The 15,660-nt window shown below is 41.5% G+C and overlaps 1 protein-coding gene across 2 annotated transcripts in view; it reads right to left on the reverse strand.

The window, feature by feature from the left end:
• Nucleotides 1-15,660, reverse strand: part of LOC126236489 (arf-GAP domain and FG repeat-containing protein 1) — a 118,717-nt gene that overhangs the window by 60,932 nt on the left and 42,125 nt on the right. Inside the window, exon 7 of one of the 2 annotated variants that reach the window (XM_049945840.1) lies at nt 6,313-6,381. The exons of the other annotated variant lie outside the window; for it this stretch is intronic. Within the exon in view, the coding sequence (XP_049801797.1) occupies nt 6,313-6,381 (69 nt within the window). The remainder of the gene's footprint in view (nt 1-6,312; nt 6,382-15,660) is intronic. 2 annotated transcript variants of the gene reach the window in all.

Consider the following 15,660-nt stretch of genomic DNA (forward strand, 5'->3'; position numbering starts at 1 on the left):
CTGGAAGTGCCCCTCAAGACTCACTTCCTCAAATGTACTCTGGCAGGTGATTTGGACAGGAATGCAGTCCCTGTGAGTTATTGGTTTATAAGACATAATAACCACTGGGAGAACTGGGTATCTGCCTTGAAGTGTCTTGGTAGTGGGAACTTCAACTGCTCAAGTCGCCGAGTCCAGCAGGTATCTTTCAGGGTCTGCTGCAACAAGCAGTAAAGGGATTAATTAGACTCCCATCCACACTGTTCAGTTAGTTTGGCTGCTGTTGTCATTCTGAATCCTTGGCAGACAGTAAAGGTTGATTTCATTCCAAAACCAGGGAGAATTTATCACACAAAGAGTATGTGACCAATCAGTCTGTCCTCCTTTCTTTTAAAAAAGTTAAAAAAAAGCTGGTTAACATGCACATTCAGAAAAGATGGTTATTTCAGGTTCTGCTACATAAAAAACGTGCACAGCAACCACGCAAATCGTGTGAAACAACACTTCACCAACTTGTTTGGAAGGCAGAAAAAGCACTGCACTTTCAGGAAATGGCACTCTGTATCTTCCTGGATAATGAGGAGGGGAGAGGAGGGGGGGGGGGAGGGGGTGAGGAGGGTGGCTTTTAGTAACACTACCTTCGAATCCATGGTTAAAGCTGCACAAGTAAACAGCATCAAGATCACTGTACTTGGATGGGTAAAAAACAATACTGAGTAAACAAAAGGTAAAACCCACCATTAATAATGTGGAAACATGTCTAGAGGGTGTCTAGCCAGGTAGGGTCTTGTCCCTGCTCCTGTGGAAATTAGTGACTAATAAGCTCATTAACCTGCTAAATACTATTTTTGCCAAGGACACACTGATGAAGTCATAACATTTGGCAAATTTGCAAGTACTGTAAACAGACTGATACAATGCACTGAGCAAAATTGTTGTAGGAAACAGGATTTAAGCGTTACTTCCAAGAAAATTAGAGTTCACAAGGAAGCACACCTAAGACACATACTGCAATTTTAAGCTCTGAAATGAAAGTCTACCAATAGAGAAGGTAGTGAAGTACCTAGTAACCCTGGATGCGAAACTAACAAGTCGCCCCCCCCCCCCCCCCCTCACATAAAGAATGTATGTTCCAAGGCAAAAAGTGCTCTTATATGTAATAGAAGGGCCTGTTGAAAACACTGGGGTCTTTGCCCCAAGAGCAAAGACTAGAACTACACCTCTGCAATAGCCCTATGATATTTATGGGGCTACAGTGTGGTGGAATAAAGTACAACAGAAGGCAGCTAATGGGCTTGAGAAGGTGCAAAGGCTGGCCTGCCTATCCATAAGGGCTGGAATCAGCAGCATGCTCACTGCTGGGTTGAAAAGCATGGTGGACATGTCCCCATTACATCTTTCGGTTACAAAGGAGGCTGCTGCAGGAGAATAGAGGTTAAAACCAATATTCCCTGCATCTGACACTAATATAATGAATCACGTAAACAAAGGATTGGTCAGGGAAATGCCATTGATTTAAAATAACTTCTAGCTTCTTCAATAAATCTTCTTATGTAACTATAGGAAATATGGAGCAGTGGAGGAAAGAACCATGATACCATTCCAGAGACAATCTAGTTTACTGATGGGTCAAAAGCAGCCGTGTGTGCTGTGGTCGAGGTATACAGGCCTGGCCTAGGCGCGTGAGAGGACACTCTCCAGAGAAGCTGGCCCGGGCATTCCAGATAGAGGTATTTGCCATCAGAATATGCACAGATGAGATTAGTGAGAGCAGTCTCTCTGTGGAAGCTGGCCCGAGTATCTCAGGTGGATATATTCACTATCAGAATATACACAAAGGAAAATCTACAGAGGTATTACAGGGATTGTAGCATCTACATTCATTCAGATAGCATCTACCTTCATTTAGACAGCCAAGCAGCTCTGAAATCTCCATCATCCCATGCAACATTATCAAATGTCATTGCAGAATTCCATGAAAGCCTTTTGAGGCTAGCGGTAAGTAACAGCGTAGCCCTGCTGTGGGTCCCTGGTCACTCAGAAATCAGTATTAATGAACAAGCTGAGAGGCTGGCCAGGGCAGGTGTGATGAATCCATCTGTTGGACCTAAATCAGTTTTAACTATCACTAAGGTGATAGTAAAATTTAAACTACATATCCAGATCAGGAGGTAGCACGTAACAAAATTGGACTAAAATCCAAGACAATGATGTCAAAACCATGTTTCAGGAAAAGTTTTACAATCTTTGGCTTTAACAGGAGGCAGATTAAACTCACTGTAGGTTTAATGACTGGCTCTGGGAACTTTAGGAGACAGCTGCACACAATGGGTATAGAGAAAGAAGCCTCTGAGTGAAGGCTATGGTACTGAGGATGAAACTGCATTATATTTAATCTTCCAATGCGAAGCACTGGAGGCCAAAAAGACACAATATTTGGGTCATTAATTTCTGAAGAAACTGATTACCAGAGATCTCATAAAGCGACTCCTATTCTTAAAGCATATCGGATGGCTTTCATAGAATGACAAAGAGCAATAACACACAATAAACTCAGTTGCGTTGTAGCCAACCACAGATGTTTTGTCCACCCCGTTTAAATAAAATCAACTCAAAGAGAAATAATAAAGATAACAGCAAACTAGATACATTGTAAAGGCAAATTTATGTGACAAAGAGGAAGAAGAGAGAGAAAGGATGCTAGATCAGAATTATTAAACAAGCATCCACATCCATATTACAGAGTTCCAAAAAATCATAACCAAATGGGTCTCTTCCGATTTTAGAAACTCCTATGTAAGAGGGGCGTTTGAAAAGTCTGTGCAAAGTCCGAGAGATGGCACCACCAGCGAGTATCGAGGTCATGTTTAGTTAGTAGCATCTTTGGAAAGAATGCACACCAAGTTTCAGCCATATTTGTCTATTCCTTTGTGTTTGGCATTCATGTGAATCAAGGAAGTCAAGTGATTGTCAAAAAATGGATGAAAAATAATTTCATGCGATGATTAAACATTACTTTATGAAAGGCAAAACGTCTCCATATTCAATATCAACAAATTTCACTGTTTCAGGACTTTTTCTTGCTGTTGTCGGACTAATGATGGTTGAAGTAAAGAGAACATAAAACATCCGCTACCAGTTTAACAAAGCTCTTTTACTATCTTTAGTGTATCAATTCCTAATCTAGTTCCCTAGCATTACCTGTTTTAACTACAATCCAGTACTTTTAATTGATATTCATATTATAATCTCCACTCAAGGCACTGCCCTTTCTGTTCAACTGCTCTTCAAAGGCCTTTTGTGTGCCTGGCTGAACTATTTCTTTTCTCTGAAATTAAATTTCCTTTCGAAATTTCTTCTTTGTTTCCTTTCCCTGCTTGCTCAATGTACAGAATGCATACAGGCTATGATCGAATCACATTCTCTTCTTAACTACTGCTTCCCCTCCATGCTCTCCAGCTCTTGCAGCTACAGTCTGGTTTCTGTGCAAGTTGTAAATAGCCTTCTAACGATTCTATAAAAAAATGTTTACTAAGGCATGACATGAATAAATATCTTCCATTTCACATTAGACTGCCACAGTTACAACTTTGTCTACAACTACATGAAGCAAAACACTCTTCAGTTTACAGGTCATATTACTAGTTGTCAGCACATGTGATCACCCTTCCAGGAAAACTGCCAGAGGAAACCTTTGATTTCAACAGTCTCTCTGTGCTTCCTGGCACCACTTTATCCTCTGAGACTACATATGATACAAATTATGCTCCAAAAGCTTGAGATACAATGTTCTCAGAAACTTCAGCATCTAATGTTGTCTTATTTTCCATTTGTTTGATGAGAATTCTGATGCTACTTTGATTATTGATTTGGAAGAAAAATGGAAATGATAGTATTCTTTTTAACACTAATTGCTAGAGTTAAAAAAATGTGATAACACATGGAAGCAACAGCTGCAAACTACCAGCTACAAGCTTTGAACTTGCTAATTTTTATATTCTGGTAACAAATTTGCAAATGTTTATCACAGTGATTCTTTCCGAAACATTAATTGCAAAACGGAAAGAGAATAACGATCAAAGCTGACAAAAGAGAAGGTTACTCAGCTGACACTAATTAATAACTGAAGATTAACAACACAACCCCAACAGCATAACTAGTAGTTGTAAAGTACAATATTTTCAAGACTGTCATCTAGCAATCATCATTGTATAACCAGCACTGACTCACTATCAACTTAGCGTACATCTTCATGATTACTCAACAATTCACAATCAAGTGCCTGGCAGAGGGTTCACTGAACAACCTTTCAGCTATTTCTCTATTGTTCCACTCTTGAATATTACATGGGAAAATGAAAACTTGAATCTTTCCGTGAAAGCTCTAATTCCTCTTATTTTATTATGATGATCATTTCTCCCTATGTAGGTGGAAACAAAAAAAAAATATTCTTTGTTTTAATGATTGCAACCTCAATCTGCATGTCATATCCATGGCATGCTCTCCCAGTTTATGTTCATTTCTTAGAGCACTACCTAAAGACATGACATTTTCTTTCCCTAGGTGGTAATAATGAAATCTGGATTAGGTTTACATACCTTTGACTGTCCCCTGGACGCAATTAAGTTGTTCAGTTATTGTCTGGCCACATATCACAGACATGCACTACTTTTGAAGCATTGCTTTCAAATACACTATTTTTATACATATTGGAATACATAATTGCCAGGAACTTAGGCAACTTCTCAATCTATGAGAATTGAAAGATCATTTTTGCTTTTTTCAACACTAATCTAGTTGTTCACGTATTGTAACAAATGTTGTCAATGAGTTTACAATGATTTACTATTGAAAGATTAGTTATGGTGTCAGAAATAATGCAATTTAAATTTAGTATCAATATTTCCATATTCAGAGACACTTAACAATAACACATGAGATATTCAAAAAATGTACATAATTTTTTTGTAAGTCATTAATGAAATACCAAAACGCAACAACAAAAAATAACATCAACCAAAAATAGATGACTACCACATGCGCTTCACTTCATACTGTTATTTTAAATATAGCAAGTTCAGAAATGTCTTAGAATTTACTTAAGATAGGTGATTAGTAATATTAAAAGAAAATTCCCTTGAGAAAACGAAAATTACGAGGAGACAGAATGGCTGGCCAGTATTTTACCCTCAGGAGGTAAAATTCCATTACTGTCAATAGGCACATTTAAAAGTGGGAATAACTAACTATTGCTAGCTTTTGAACTTGTTACTTTCTCCTAACCTAGAAAAGAGGGATAGGTTAGTGAAAGTTGGGAAGGAGAGGTATGTCACTCAGTCTACAGCTTGGAGGGATCCATCTACATTGAAAACTCCTCCACTTTCCCTAACTATCTCTTTCAGCACTGAGGAAAGAACTAACATTTTCAAAAGTTAAGAATTGCTTTTTTTCACTTTTACATGTACAGTACAAAAATTTTGCCTCCTAAAGGCAAGTATGGATCTGAAATTTTGTATTCTTACAATTTTAAAGGCAATTAATAAATGGAAGCAAGTGGCATCCCAAAGAGCACAGAGTGATCAGAGGCACTCACCCCGTCTTCAGGCCACGAAACCAAAATATTTTGAGCACTTAATCACACAATTTTAATGTTGATAAGCAAGAATTTCCAATGTGCATAAAACAATCAAATTATTTTTTAAATTTTGATTCCTGGTAGCTGTAACTGATTCTAAGACATCAAACTGTTTGTTGCAGCCTGATCTTCAGAAACAAAAACATTCCAAGGGCTATTGCAGCAGATTTATTTATAAAGTTCCAAACAAACACACCAAAATTTGTGAAATGGATAAAGAACCTAGTTATAAAAAAACACTGTTTAGGGAAGATGAGAAGATTCATTTTCTCTCCAACACCTGCATGTGAATTTTTAATAATATGCAAGCTGTGCATCTTCAGTAATTTTACACCTTATTACAAGACCAGTATTCCTGATGTGACTGCAGATTAACAAAAATAGTTTTCTTATTTGCATATTTATTATTTGTTAGGTGTTAAACAGGCAATTGTTTACAGCAAACAAAACATACAAGACTTGTCATCTAGAAATTTCAATAAAACTACAAGCCAATTGAACTTTATAGTTATATTAAACAATTTATAACACTGTATGGCTATGTTTGCAAATAAAGCACTACAGTGCTGTGTCAAGCAAAATCTTTAATAAATAAATCTATCCACTACATACAGCAACTAATAAACACTGCTGGTGCAGACACAACATGCTTCACAAGTTAAGACAGTTCCACAAAATTTGTTTTGAATCAAACTCACTCCATCTGTTGGTGTTAAATCGGGGAGGAACATTATCACTGCTAGCTGTACTGCCAAAAAAGTGAATGTCTGCAATAAATAACAAGACCTTTGAAAATCTACTCCAAGTAAAATGGTTATCAGATGTAATTGTCACTAAAAGGAAGTGTTTTGGTACTTATGTCAACAATATTGTACATTTATTTAACAATTTATTAGGGCACTGAATAAAAATATACTTTTGTTATAAATAAGTGGTTATGACACTCACTCTACTACTTTCCTCCAAAATGAAATACATTATGTTCCTTTCATCTACAAGGTGTTCCATTTATCCGATGACTACACGCGTGGGATCTCGTTTGTCAGCTGCTGGAGACACGCAGGCTGATCTCCACGTTAATGTTGCACTACACATCTTTTTGGCCAGTGTCATTTGAACATTGAAACAAACATCACAATTGTAACAGTGAAGTATCTGAATGCAACAATGGCAAGACTGAATTATTCCATTCCACAAAGAGAATTTATTTACAATCTGTATGTGTGTGCTGAGTCCATCTGTAATGTCTGGAGATGGCTTTAACAGAAGTTCTCAGGTGTTTGAATTACGAGTCATGACGCAGTTCAGAAAATAGTGAATAAATTTCACACAAATGGGAAGTGTTCAGGATAAGGAGCACAAAAAATGAAGTACAGTGTTCACAGAAGCTCATGTCAATGACACTGCATACCACCTCAAAATTCCTCTATAAAGTTTCTTTAAAGTCTTTCACAGATATCACAAATTTCTCGCACCTCTGCTAACTTACTTGGGCTAAGGCCCTATAAAGTAACAGTAGCACAAGAATTAAAGCCCAGTGATCCTGCATACAGCATTAGGTTTTGCACATGGGTTTTGAAACCTATGCATGACAGTGAAATGGATGTTTACCTCATTGTGTTTTCGCTTACATGGATATGCCAATTCCCATAATTGTAAACACTGAAGTGTCAACAGACCTTTTCTGCTTCATGGGGAACCCCTTCACAATCAGAAAATAGGCGTTTGGTGCATAGTCAGTTGTGACAGAATAACAGGCACAATTTTTTTTAATAACACTGTTAAAAGTGAAAGATTTGAGAGAAACATTTTGCAACCGTGTTTTAATGAATTAAGTGAAAGAGAACAAAAATCCAAATTTTTTCAACAAGGTTCGGTAAAGGCTCATATTGTCAATGTTTCTTTGCATGAAATTCAAGATGTATTCCACGTTAGTCAATAGCAACAATATCTGGCCCACTCGAACTCCCAATTTAACAGCATCTGATTCAATTTGTGGCGAGCACTAAAGGATAAAATGTACACAACAAATCTGCACATGTCACAGAAACTCAAGGATTATATCCATGACTCAGTTAACTCAATTTCTCAAACAGAATTACATTGTGTGATGAATAAATTCTTGAGGTGTCAGAAAAGTGTGAAAAACAATGGCACACAGTTCTAGCATCTCCTTGTATGACATGACTGTGTACAAAATTTATTTGCATGTACTTTCAATTCAGTACTGCAGTAGTACACGGGCGACATCACATCAGATTTGCTGTGCAACGGAGCGCTCGTTGTCCGCCACCTACTGCATCGTGCATGCAGACTTCAGATAAATAGAACATCCTGTACACACTGCACAATACAAATAAATGTAATGATGGCTTCATTTTTGATGTTTAGACTTTGGTAATGGGTTTATTCTTATAGTACTTTACAGCATGATATAAATTATATTTTATTTTCATTTCTGAAACACAGGATACCTAGGTCTTTAATGACTGAGATAATAATTTCACTCTACAAAACTGTTGGTTGAGTAGAAAATAGGCAACACTGTTTAATAACAGAACTAAATCTGGATATTTCATCCTGGGCAAAAAATGAGAAGCAAAAACAATTAAAAAAATAGTGAACTACAGTGGTTGGTGCACCCATGGCAGCACCAAGGGGCGCTGGAATTTGAAACTAAAGGATATAAATGATGAATAAGGCTAGCAAAAGGTCACACATTCACACACAATACAGTTTTCTCCTCTATAAAACAGTTCTGTAACATATTAGTTTCTTCTAGCATATTGAATGTCAACATACACGGAGGATTCGTATTCTGCCATACTACTTTTTGTACTTTCTTTGGTAGCTTCCCTTATGACAATTAATTCATTTTTGTTCTCTAACAAAAGAATTTACCATTTTCAAGTGGTTCTTGGAGACCAACTAACCCCAATTGCACACTTATGGCAAGTAACCATCTCTTTAAATATGTCTTTGGTTGAATGCGACACTTGACAAGCATTCATGCATGACTGGAATGTGATCAGTACTTCTCAGTTTAAATATTGCAGTCACATTGTTTGATATGCTGGGGATAAATACTGTGTGTCCATCTTTATATTTCCCTTAATTTCCTTTTTCATCTTTCTTATGCACACACATATTTCCCATCCTCACTAGTGCAATGGTGCTGTACTTTTGTGGTACCCTGTTATCACCTTTTGTAGCTGCTTCAATTGCACCACATCCTCTCTCTCTACCCTTTTCCCCATTATTCCACAAGATATGCAATATTGCCTATGAGCCAATGTTTTTCTGGTGCACAAGGATCACAGATATACAATGAATTATTCTCTTCCCTCAGTGCCTTTCTACTGCCTGCTGTGTGAATCCTTTTTTGACTCTAAACAACAAGTCCTTCATGTTTATGTAATATGTTTCCTCTTGCTATGCATCCTTCAGTTTTACACCCAAGATTCTCCTTATCGCTCCCAGATATCATCTGCATACCTTTTTCACTCCTTATAGATAAATCCCATTGCACATGTATCTTTGCTCTACCTGTCTAGATCAATTCAGAGAAACATCCTTATCCCTAGCTAAAACCCAGTTCCACATCATGCTCCTGAAATTATGCCTAACCCATGGCCTTAATCTCTCACTTCCCCCTCACTTTTTTGCCACGAACTCCTCTGACAAGTATCCACTAAAATCTTGCCTCTCCTAATTTTCAACTCACCCTCCCCCTTCCCCCCAAACTCCCATCCAAACAGTCCCTGGTTACCTTTCAGGAGTTCCTTACCTCTGACATTGTTTCACCTTTTTTCCTAGTTCCTTTCACAACACAAAACCCTCATTAGAAGATAGGACAGCCACCCACAACCACAAAACAGGACCTTATCTGGTCATCCTACTTAGGGACTGAGGTTCCACCACTGTCTTGACAAACTACAGAGGTTGCATGAAAAAGTATCTGCCAACTGTTTGACTTCTCCACCTGAGAGGGCCATTCAGTAAGAAATGCAACACTTTTTTCTCAAAGACGGTTTTATTCATGATTTGAATACACCACATTGTTTCCAATTATTTGGCTATAAAACCCTATCTTTCAAATGATCTCCGTTCAATACTACAGTCTTAGCCACCTTAATGTGAGAGCTTGCGTGTTCTCCACGTAGTACTCCAATGGTCTGTGACTAAACCAAGTACTGGCTGTACTAATTCATTTCCCTTCATTAGCACTTTCCATAGAGTTCAACTTTCAGAGGGCCAAGGAGATGGAAGTCACAAGTTGCAAGATCCGGACTATGGGATAGATGAGGAAGAGCAGAGAATCTTTTACCCTAAACTCGCAGCCTAGTTTCCCACATCGAAGATGGAAATCGTTACTTTTACTGCCTCTTGCCTTGCCTTTACACCCGGATGGCTGCCACCTTCCTATTAACATCCACATGCCCATGGGCTTGTTAATGTCTAACACTAATACTCCTAATATCCTCCCATCTTCAAATGTGCTACCTCACTTCTTATGCATCAGTCCAACACAATCCTTATGCATTACTACTTCTCTGAAGGGAATATATTCAAACAATTCATAGTACAGCCATGGGCACCGACTTAGCCAACTTGTTTATGGGCCACCTAGGGGAACATTACAAACAAGCCAGATCTTAAACTACTCATCTTGTTCAGAGGCATTGATGGTATCTTGATGATCAGGATCCAGGACTGCCACATTCTATATTATTCCAAAATCTCAACACTTTATCCCAATACCGCCATTATGATAGCTGCCATCCCTTTCACACTAAAAAGTTCTCTCAAATACAGTCCGGCAACCATATATATATATATACACACACACACGAGGGCAGTTCAACAAGTAATGCAACACATTTTTTTTCTGAAACAGGGGTTGTTTTATTCAGCATTGAAATACACCAGGTTATTCCCCAATCTTTTAGCTACACAACACTATTTTTCAACGTAATCTCCATTCAATGCTACGGCCTTACGCCACCTTGAAATGAGGGCCTGTATGCCTGCACGGTACCATTCCACTGGTCGATGTCGGAGCCAACGTCGTACTGCATCAATAACTTCTTCATCATCCGCGTAGTGCGTCCCACGGATTGCGTCCTTCATTGGGCCAAACATATGGAAATCCGACGGTGCGAGATCGGGGCTGTAGGGTGCATGAGGAAGAACGGTCCACTGAAGTTTTGTGAGCTCCTCTCGGGTGCGAAGACTTGTGTGAGGTCTTGCGTTGTCATGAAGAAGGAGAAGTTCGTTCTGATTTTTGTGCCTACGAACATGCTGAAGTCGTTTCTTCAATTTCTGAAGAGTAGCACAATACACTTCAGAGTTGATCGTTTGACCATGGGGAAGGACATCGAACAGAATAACCCCTTCAGCGTCCCAGAAGACTGTAACCATGACTTTACCGGCTGAGGGTATGGCTTTAAACTTTTTCTTGGTAGGGGAGTGGGTGTGGCGCCACTCCATTGATTGCCGTTTTGTTTCAGGTTCGAAGTGATGAACCCATGTTTCATCGCCTGTAACAATCTTTGACAAGAAATTGTCACCTTCAGCCACATGACGAGCAAGCAATTCCGCACAGATGGTTCTCCTTTGCTCTTTATGGTGTTCGGTTAGACAACGAGGGACCCAGCGAGAACAAACCTTTGAATATCCCAACTGGTGAACAATTGTGACAGCACTAACAACAGAGATGTCAAGTTGAGCACTGACTTGTTTGATGGTGATCCGTCGATCATCTCGAACGAGTGTGTTCGCACGCTCCGCCATTGCAGGAGTCACAGCTGTGCACGGCCGGCCCGCACGCGGGAGATCAGACAGTCTTGCTTGACCTTGCGGCAATGATGACACATGCTTTGCCCAACGACTCACCGTGCTTTTGTCCACTGCCAGATCACCGTAGACATTCTGCAAGCGCCTATGAATATCTGAGATGCCCTGGTTTTCCGCCAAAAGAAACTCGATCACTGCCCGTTGTTTGCAACGCACATCCGTTACAGACGCCATTTTAACAGCCCCGTACAGGGCTGCCACCTGTCGGAAGCCAATGAGACTATACGAGACAAAGCGGGAATGTTTGAAAATATTCCACAAGAAATTTCCGGTTTTTTCAACCAAAATTGGCCGAGAAAAAAAATGTGTTGCATTACTTATTGAAAGCGCTGGCTGGTCGATAGATACACAAACAAACACAAACACACACACAAAATTCAAGCTTTCGCAACAAACTGTTGCCTCATCAGGAAAGAGGGGAAGGAGAGGGAAAGACGAAAGGATGTGGGTTTTTGGGAGAGGGTAAGGAGTCATTCCAATCCCGGGAGCGGAAAGACTTACCTTAGGGGGGAAAAAAGGACAGGTATACACTCGCGCACACACACACATATCCATCCACACATATACAGACACAAGCAGTGTGTGCGAGGGTATACCTGTCCTTTTTTCCCCCTAAGGTAAATCTTTCCGCTCCCGGGATTGGAATGACTCCTTACCCTCTCCCAAAAACCCACATCCTTTCGTCTTTCCCTCTCCTTCCCCTCTTTCCTGATGAGGCAACAGTTTGTTGCGAAAGCTTGAATTTTGTGTGTGTGTGTGTTTGTTTGTGTATCTATCGACCTGCCAGCGCTTTCGTTCGGTAAGTCACATCATCTTAGTTTTAGATATATTTTTCCCACGTGGAATGTTTCCTTATATATATATTTTCTGCTTGTGTCTGTGTATTTGCGGATGTGTGTGTGTGTGTGCGCGCGCGCGCGCGCGCGCGCGAGTGTATACCTGTCCTTTTTTCCCCCTAAGGTAAGTCTTTCCGCTCCCGGGATTGGAATGACTCCTTACCCTCTCCCTTAAAACCCACATCCTTTCGTCTTTCCCTCTTTCATGACGAAGCAACCGTTGGTTGCGAAAGCTTGAATTTTGTATGTGTGTTTGTGTGTATCAACATGCCAACACTTTCGTTTGGTAGATGATGTGACTTACCAAACGAAAGCGCTAGCACGTCGATAGACACACAAACAAACACAAACATACACACAAAATTCAAGCTTTCGCAACAAACTGTTGCCTCATCAGGAAAGAGGGGAAGGAGAGGGAAAGACGAAAGGATGTGGGTTTTTGGGAGAGGGTAAGGAGTCATTCCAATCCCGGGAGCGGAAAGACTTACCTTAGGGGGAAAAAAGGACAGGTATACACTCGCACACACACACACACACACACACACACACACACACACACACACACACACACACACACACACACACACACACACACATATTCATCCACACATATACAGACACAAGCAGACATATTTAAAGACAAAGAGTTTGGGCAGAGATGTCAGTCGAGGCGGAAGTGCAGTGGCAAAGATGTTGTTGAATGACAGGTGAGGTATGAGTGGCGGCAACTTGAAATTAGCGGAGACTGAGGCCTGGTGGGAAACGGGAAGAGTGGATATATTGAAGAGCAAGTTCCCATCTCCGGAGTTCGGATAGGTTGGTGTTGGTGGGAAGTATCCAGATAACCCGGACGGTGTAACACTGTGCCAAGATGTGCTGGCCGTGCACCAAGGCATGTTTAGCCACAGGGTGATCCTTATTACCAACAAACACTGTCTGCCTGTGTCCATTCATGCGAATGGACAGTTTGTTGCTGGTCATTCCCACATAGAATGCATCACAGTGTAGGCAGGTCAGTTGGTAAATCACGTGGGTGCTTTCACACGTGGCTCTGCCTTTGATCGTGTACAACTTCCGGGTTACAGGACTGGAGTAGGTGGTGGTGGGAGGGTGCATGGGACAGGTTTCACACCGGGGGCGGTTACAAGGGTAGGAGCCAGAGGGTAGGGAAGGTGGTTTGGGGATTTCATAGGGATGAACCAAGAGATTACGAAGGTTAGGTGGACGGCGGAAAGACACTCTTGGTGGAGTGGGGAGGATATCATGAAGGATGGATCTCATTTCAGGGCAGGATTTGAGGAAGTCGTATCCCTGCTGGAGAGCCACATTCAGAGTCTGATCCAGTCCCGGGAAGTATCCTGTCACAAGTGGGGCACTTTTGGGGTTCTTCTGTGAGAGGTTCTGGGTTGGAGGGGATGAGGAAGTGGCTCTCGTTATTTGCTTCTGTACCAGGTCGGGAGGGTAGTTGCGGGATGCGAAAGCTGTTTGCAGGTTGTTGGTGTAATGGTTCAGGGATTCAGGACTGGAGCAGATTCGTTTGCCACGAAGGCCTAGGCTGTAGGGAATGGACCGTTTGATATGGAATGGGTGGCAGCTGTCATAATGGAGGTACTGTTGCTTGTTGGTGGGTTTGATGTGGACGGATGTGTGAAGCTGGCCATTGGACAGATGGAGGTCAACGTCAAGGAAAGTGGCATGGGATTTGGAGTAGGACCAGGTGAATCTGATGGAACCAAAGGAGTTGAGGTTGGAGAGGAAATTCTGGAGTTCTTCTTCACTGTGAGTCCAGATCATGAAGATGTCATCAATAAATCTGTACCAAACTTTGGGTTGGCAGGCTTGGGTAACCAAGAAGGCTTCCTCTAAGCGACCCATAAATAGGTTGGCATACGAGGGGGCCATCCTGGTACCCATGGCTGTTCCCTTTAATTGTTGGTATGTCTGGCCTTCAAAAGTGAAGAAGTTGTGAGTCAGGATGAAGCTGGCTAAGGTGATGAGGAAAGAGGTTTTAGGTAGGGTGGCAGGTGATCGGCGTGAAAGGAAGTGCTCCATTGCAGCGAGGCCCTGGACGTGCGGGATATTTGTGTATTAGGAAGTGGCATCAATGGTTACAAGGATGGTTTCCGGGGGTAACAGACTGGGTAAGAATTCCAGGCATTCAAGAAAGTGGTTGGTGTCTTTGATGAAGGATGGGAGACTGCATGTAATGGGTTGAAGGTGTTGATCTTCGTAGGCAGAGGTACGTTCTGTGGGGGCTTGGTAACCAGCTACAATGGGGCAGCCGGGATGTTTGGGTTTGTGAATTTTAGGAAGTAGGTAGAAGGTAGGAGTGCGAGGTGTCTGTGGGGTCAGGAGGTTGATGGAGTCAGGTGAAAGATTTTGTACGGGGCCTAAGGTTCTGAGGATTCCTTGAAGCTCCGCCTGGATGTCAGGAATGGGATTACCTTGGCAAACTTTGTATGTAGTGTTGTCTGAAAGCTGACGCAGTCCCTCAGCCACATTCTCCCGACGATCAAGTACCACGGTCGTGGAACCCTTGTCAGCCGGAAGAATGATGATGGATCGGTCAGCTTTCAGATCACGGATAGCCTGGGCTTCGGCTGTGGTGATGTTGGGAGTAGGATTAAGGTTTTTCAAGAAAGATTGAGAGGCAAGACTGGAAGTGAGGAATTCCTGGAAGGTTTGGAGGGGGTGATTTTGAGGAAGAGGAGGTGGGTCCCGCTGTGATGGAGGACGGAACTGTTCCAGGCAGGGTTCAATTTGGATAGTGTCTTGGGAGTTGGATTATTAGGAGTGGGATCAGGATTATTTTTCTTCGTGGCAAAGTGATATTTCCAGCAGAGACTATGAGTGTAGGACAGTAAATCTTTGACAAGGGCAGTTTGGTTGAATCTGGGAGTGGGGCTGAAGGTGAGGCCTTTGGATAGGACAGAGGTTTCGGATTGGGAGAGAGGTTTGGAGGAAAGGTTAACTACTGAATTGGGGTGTTGTGGTTCCACATTGTGTTGGCTAGAATTTTGAGGTGTTGAGGGGGAGTGGAGCTGAAAGTGGGAGATTGAGTAGATGGGAGAGACTGGGTCTGTGTGCAATGAGAGGAGATTGAGGTTTGTTGGAAAGGTTGTGGAGGGTGAGTGAGTTGCCTTTCCGGAGGTGGGAAACCAGGAGATTGGATAGTTTTTTGAGGTGGAGGGTGGCATGCTGTTCTAATTTGCGGTTGGCCTGTAGGAGGATGCTATGAACAGCCGGTGTGGATGTGGGAGAGGAAAGACTGAGGACTTTGATTAGGGATAGGAGTTGACGGATGTGTTCATTGGCTGAGTCGATGTATAGCTGAAGGATTAGGAGGGTGAGGGC

The sequence above is a fragment of the Schistocerca nitens genome, chromosome 2 (assembly GCF_023898315.1).
Source record: "Schistocerca nitens isolate TAMUIC-IGC-003100 chromosome 2, iqSchNite1.1, whole genome shotgun sequence".
Taxonomy (NCBI): Eukaryota; Metazoa; Arthropoda; class Insecta; order Orthoptera; family Acrididae; genus Schistocerca; species Schistocerca nitens.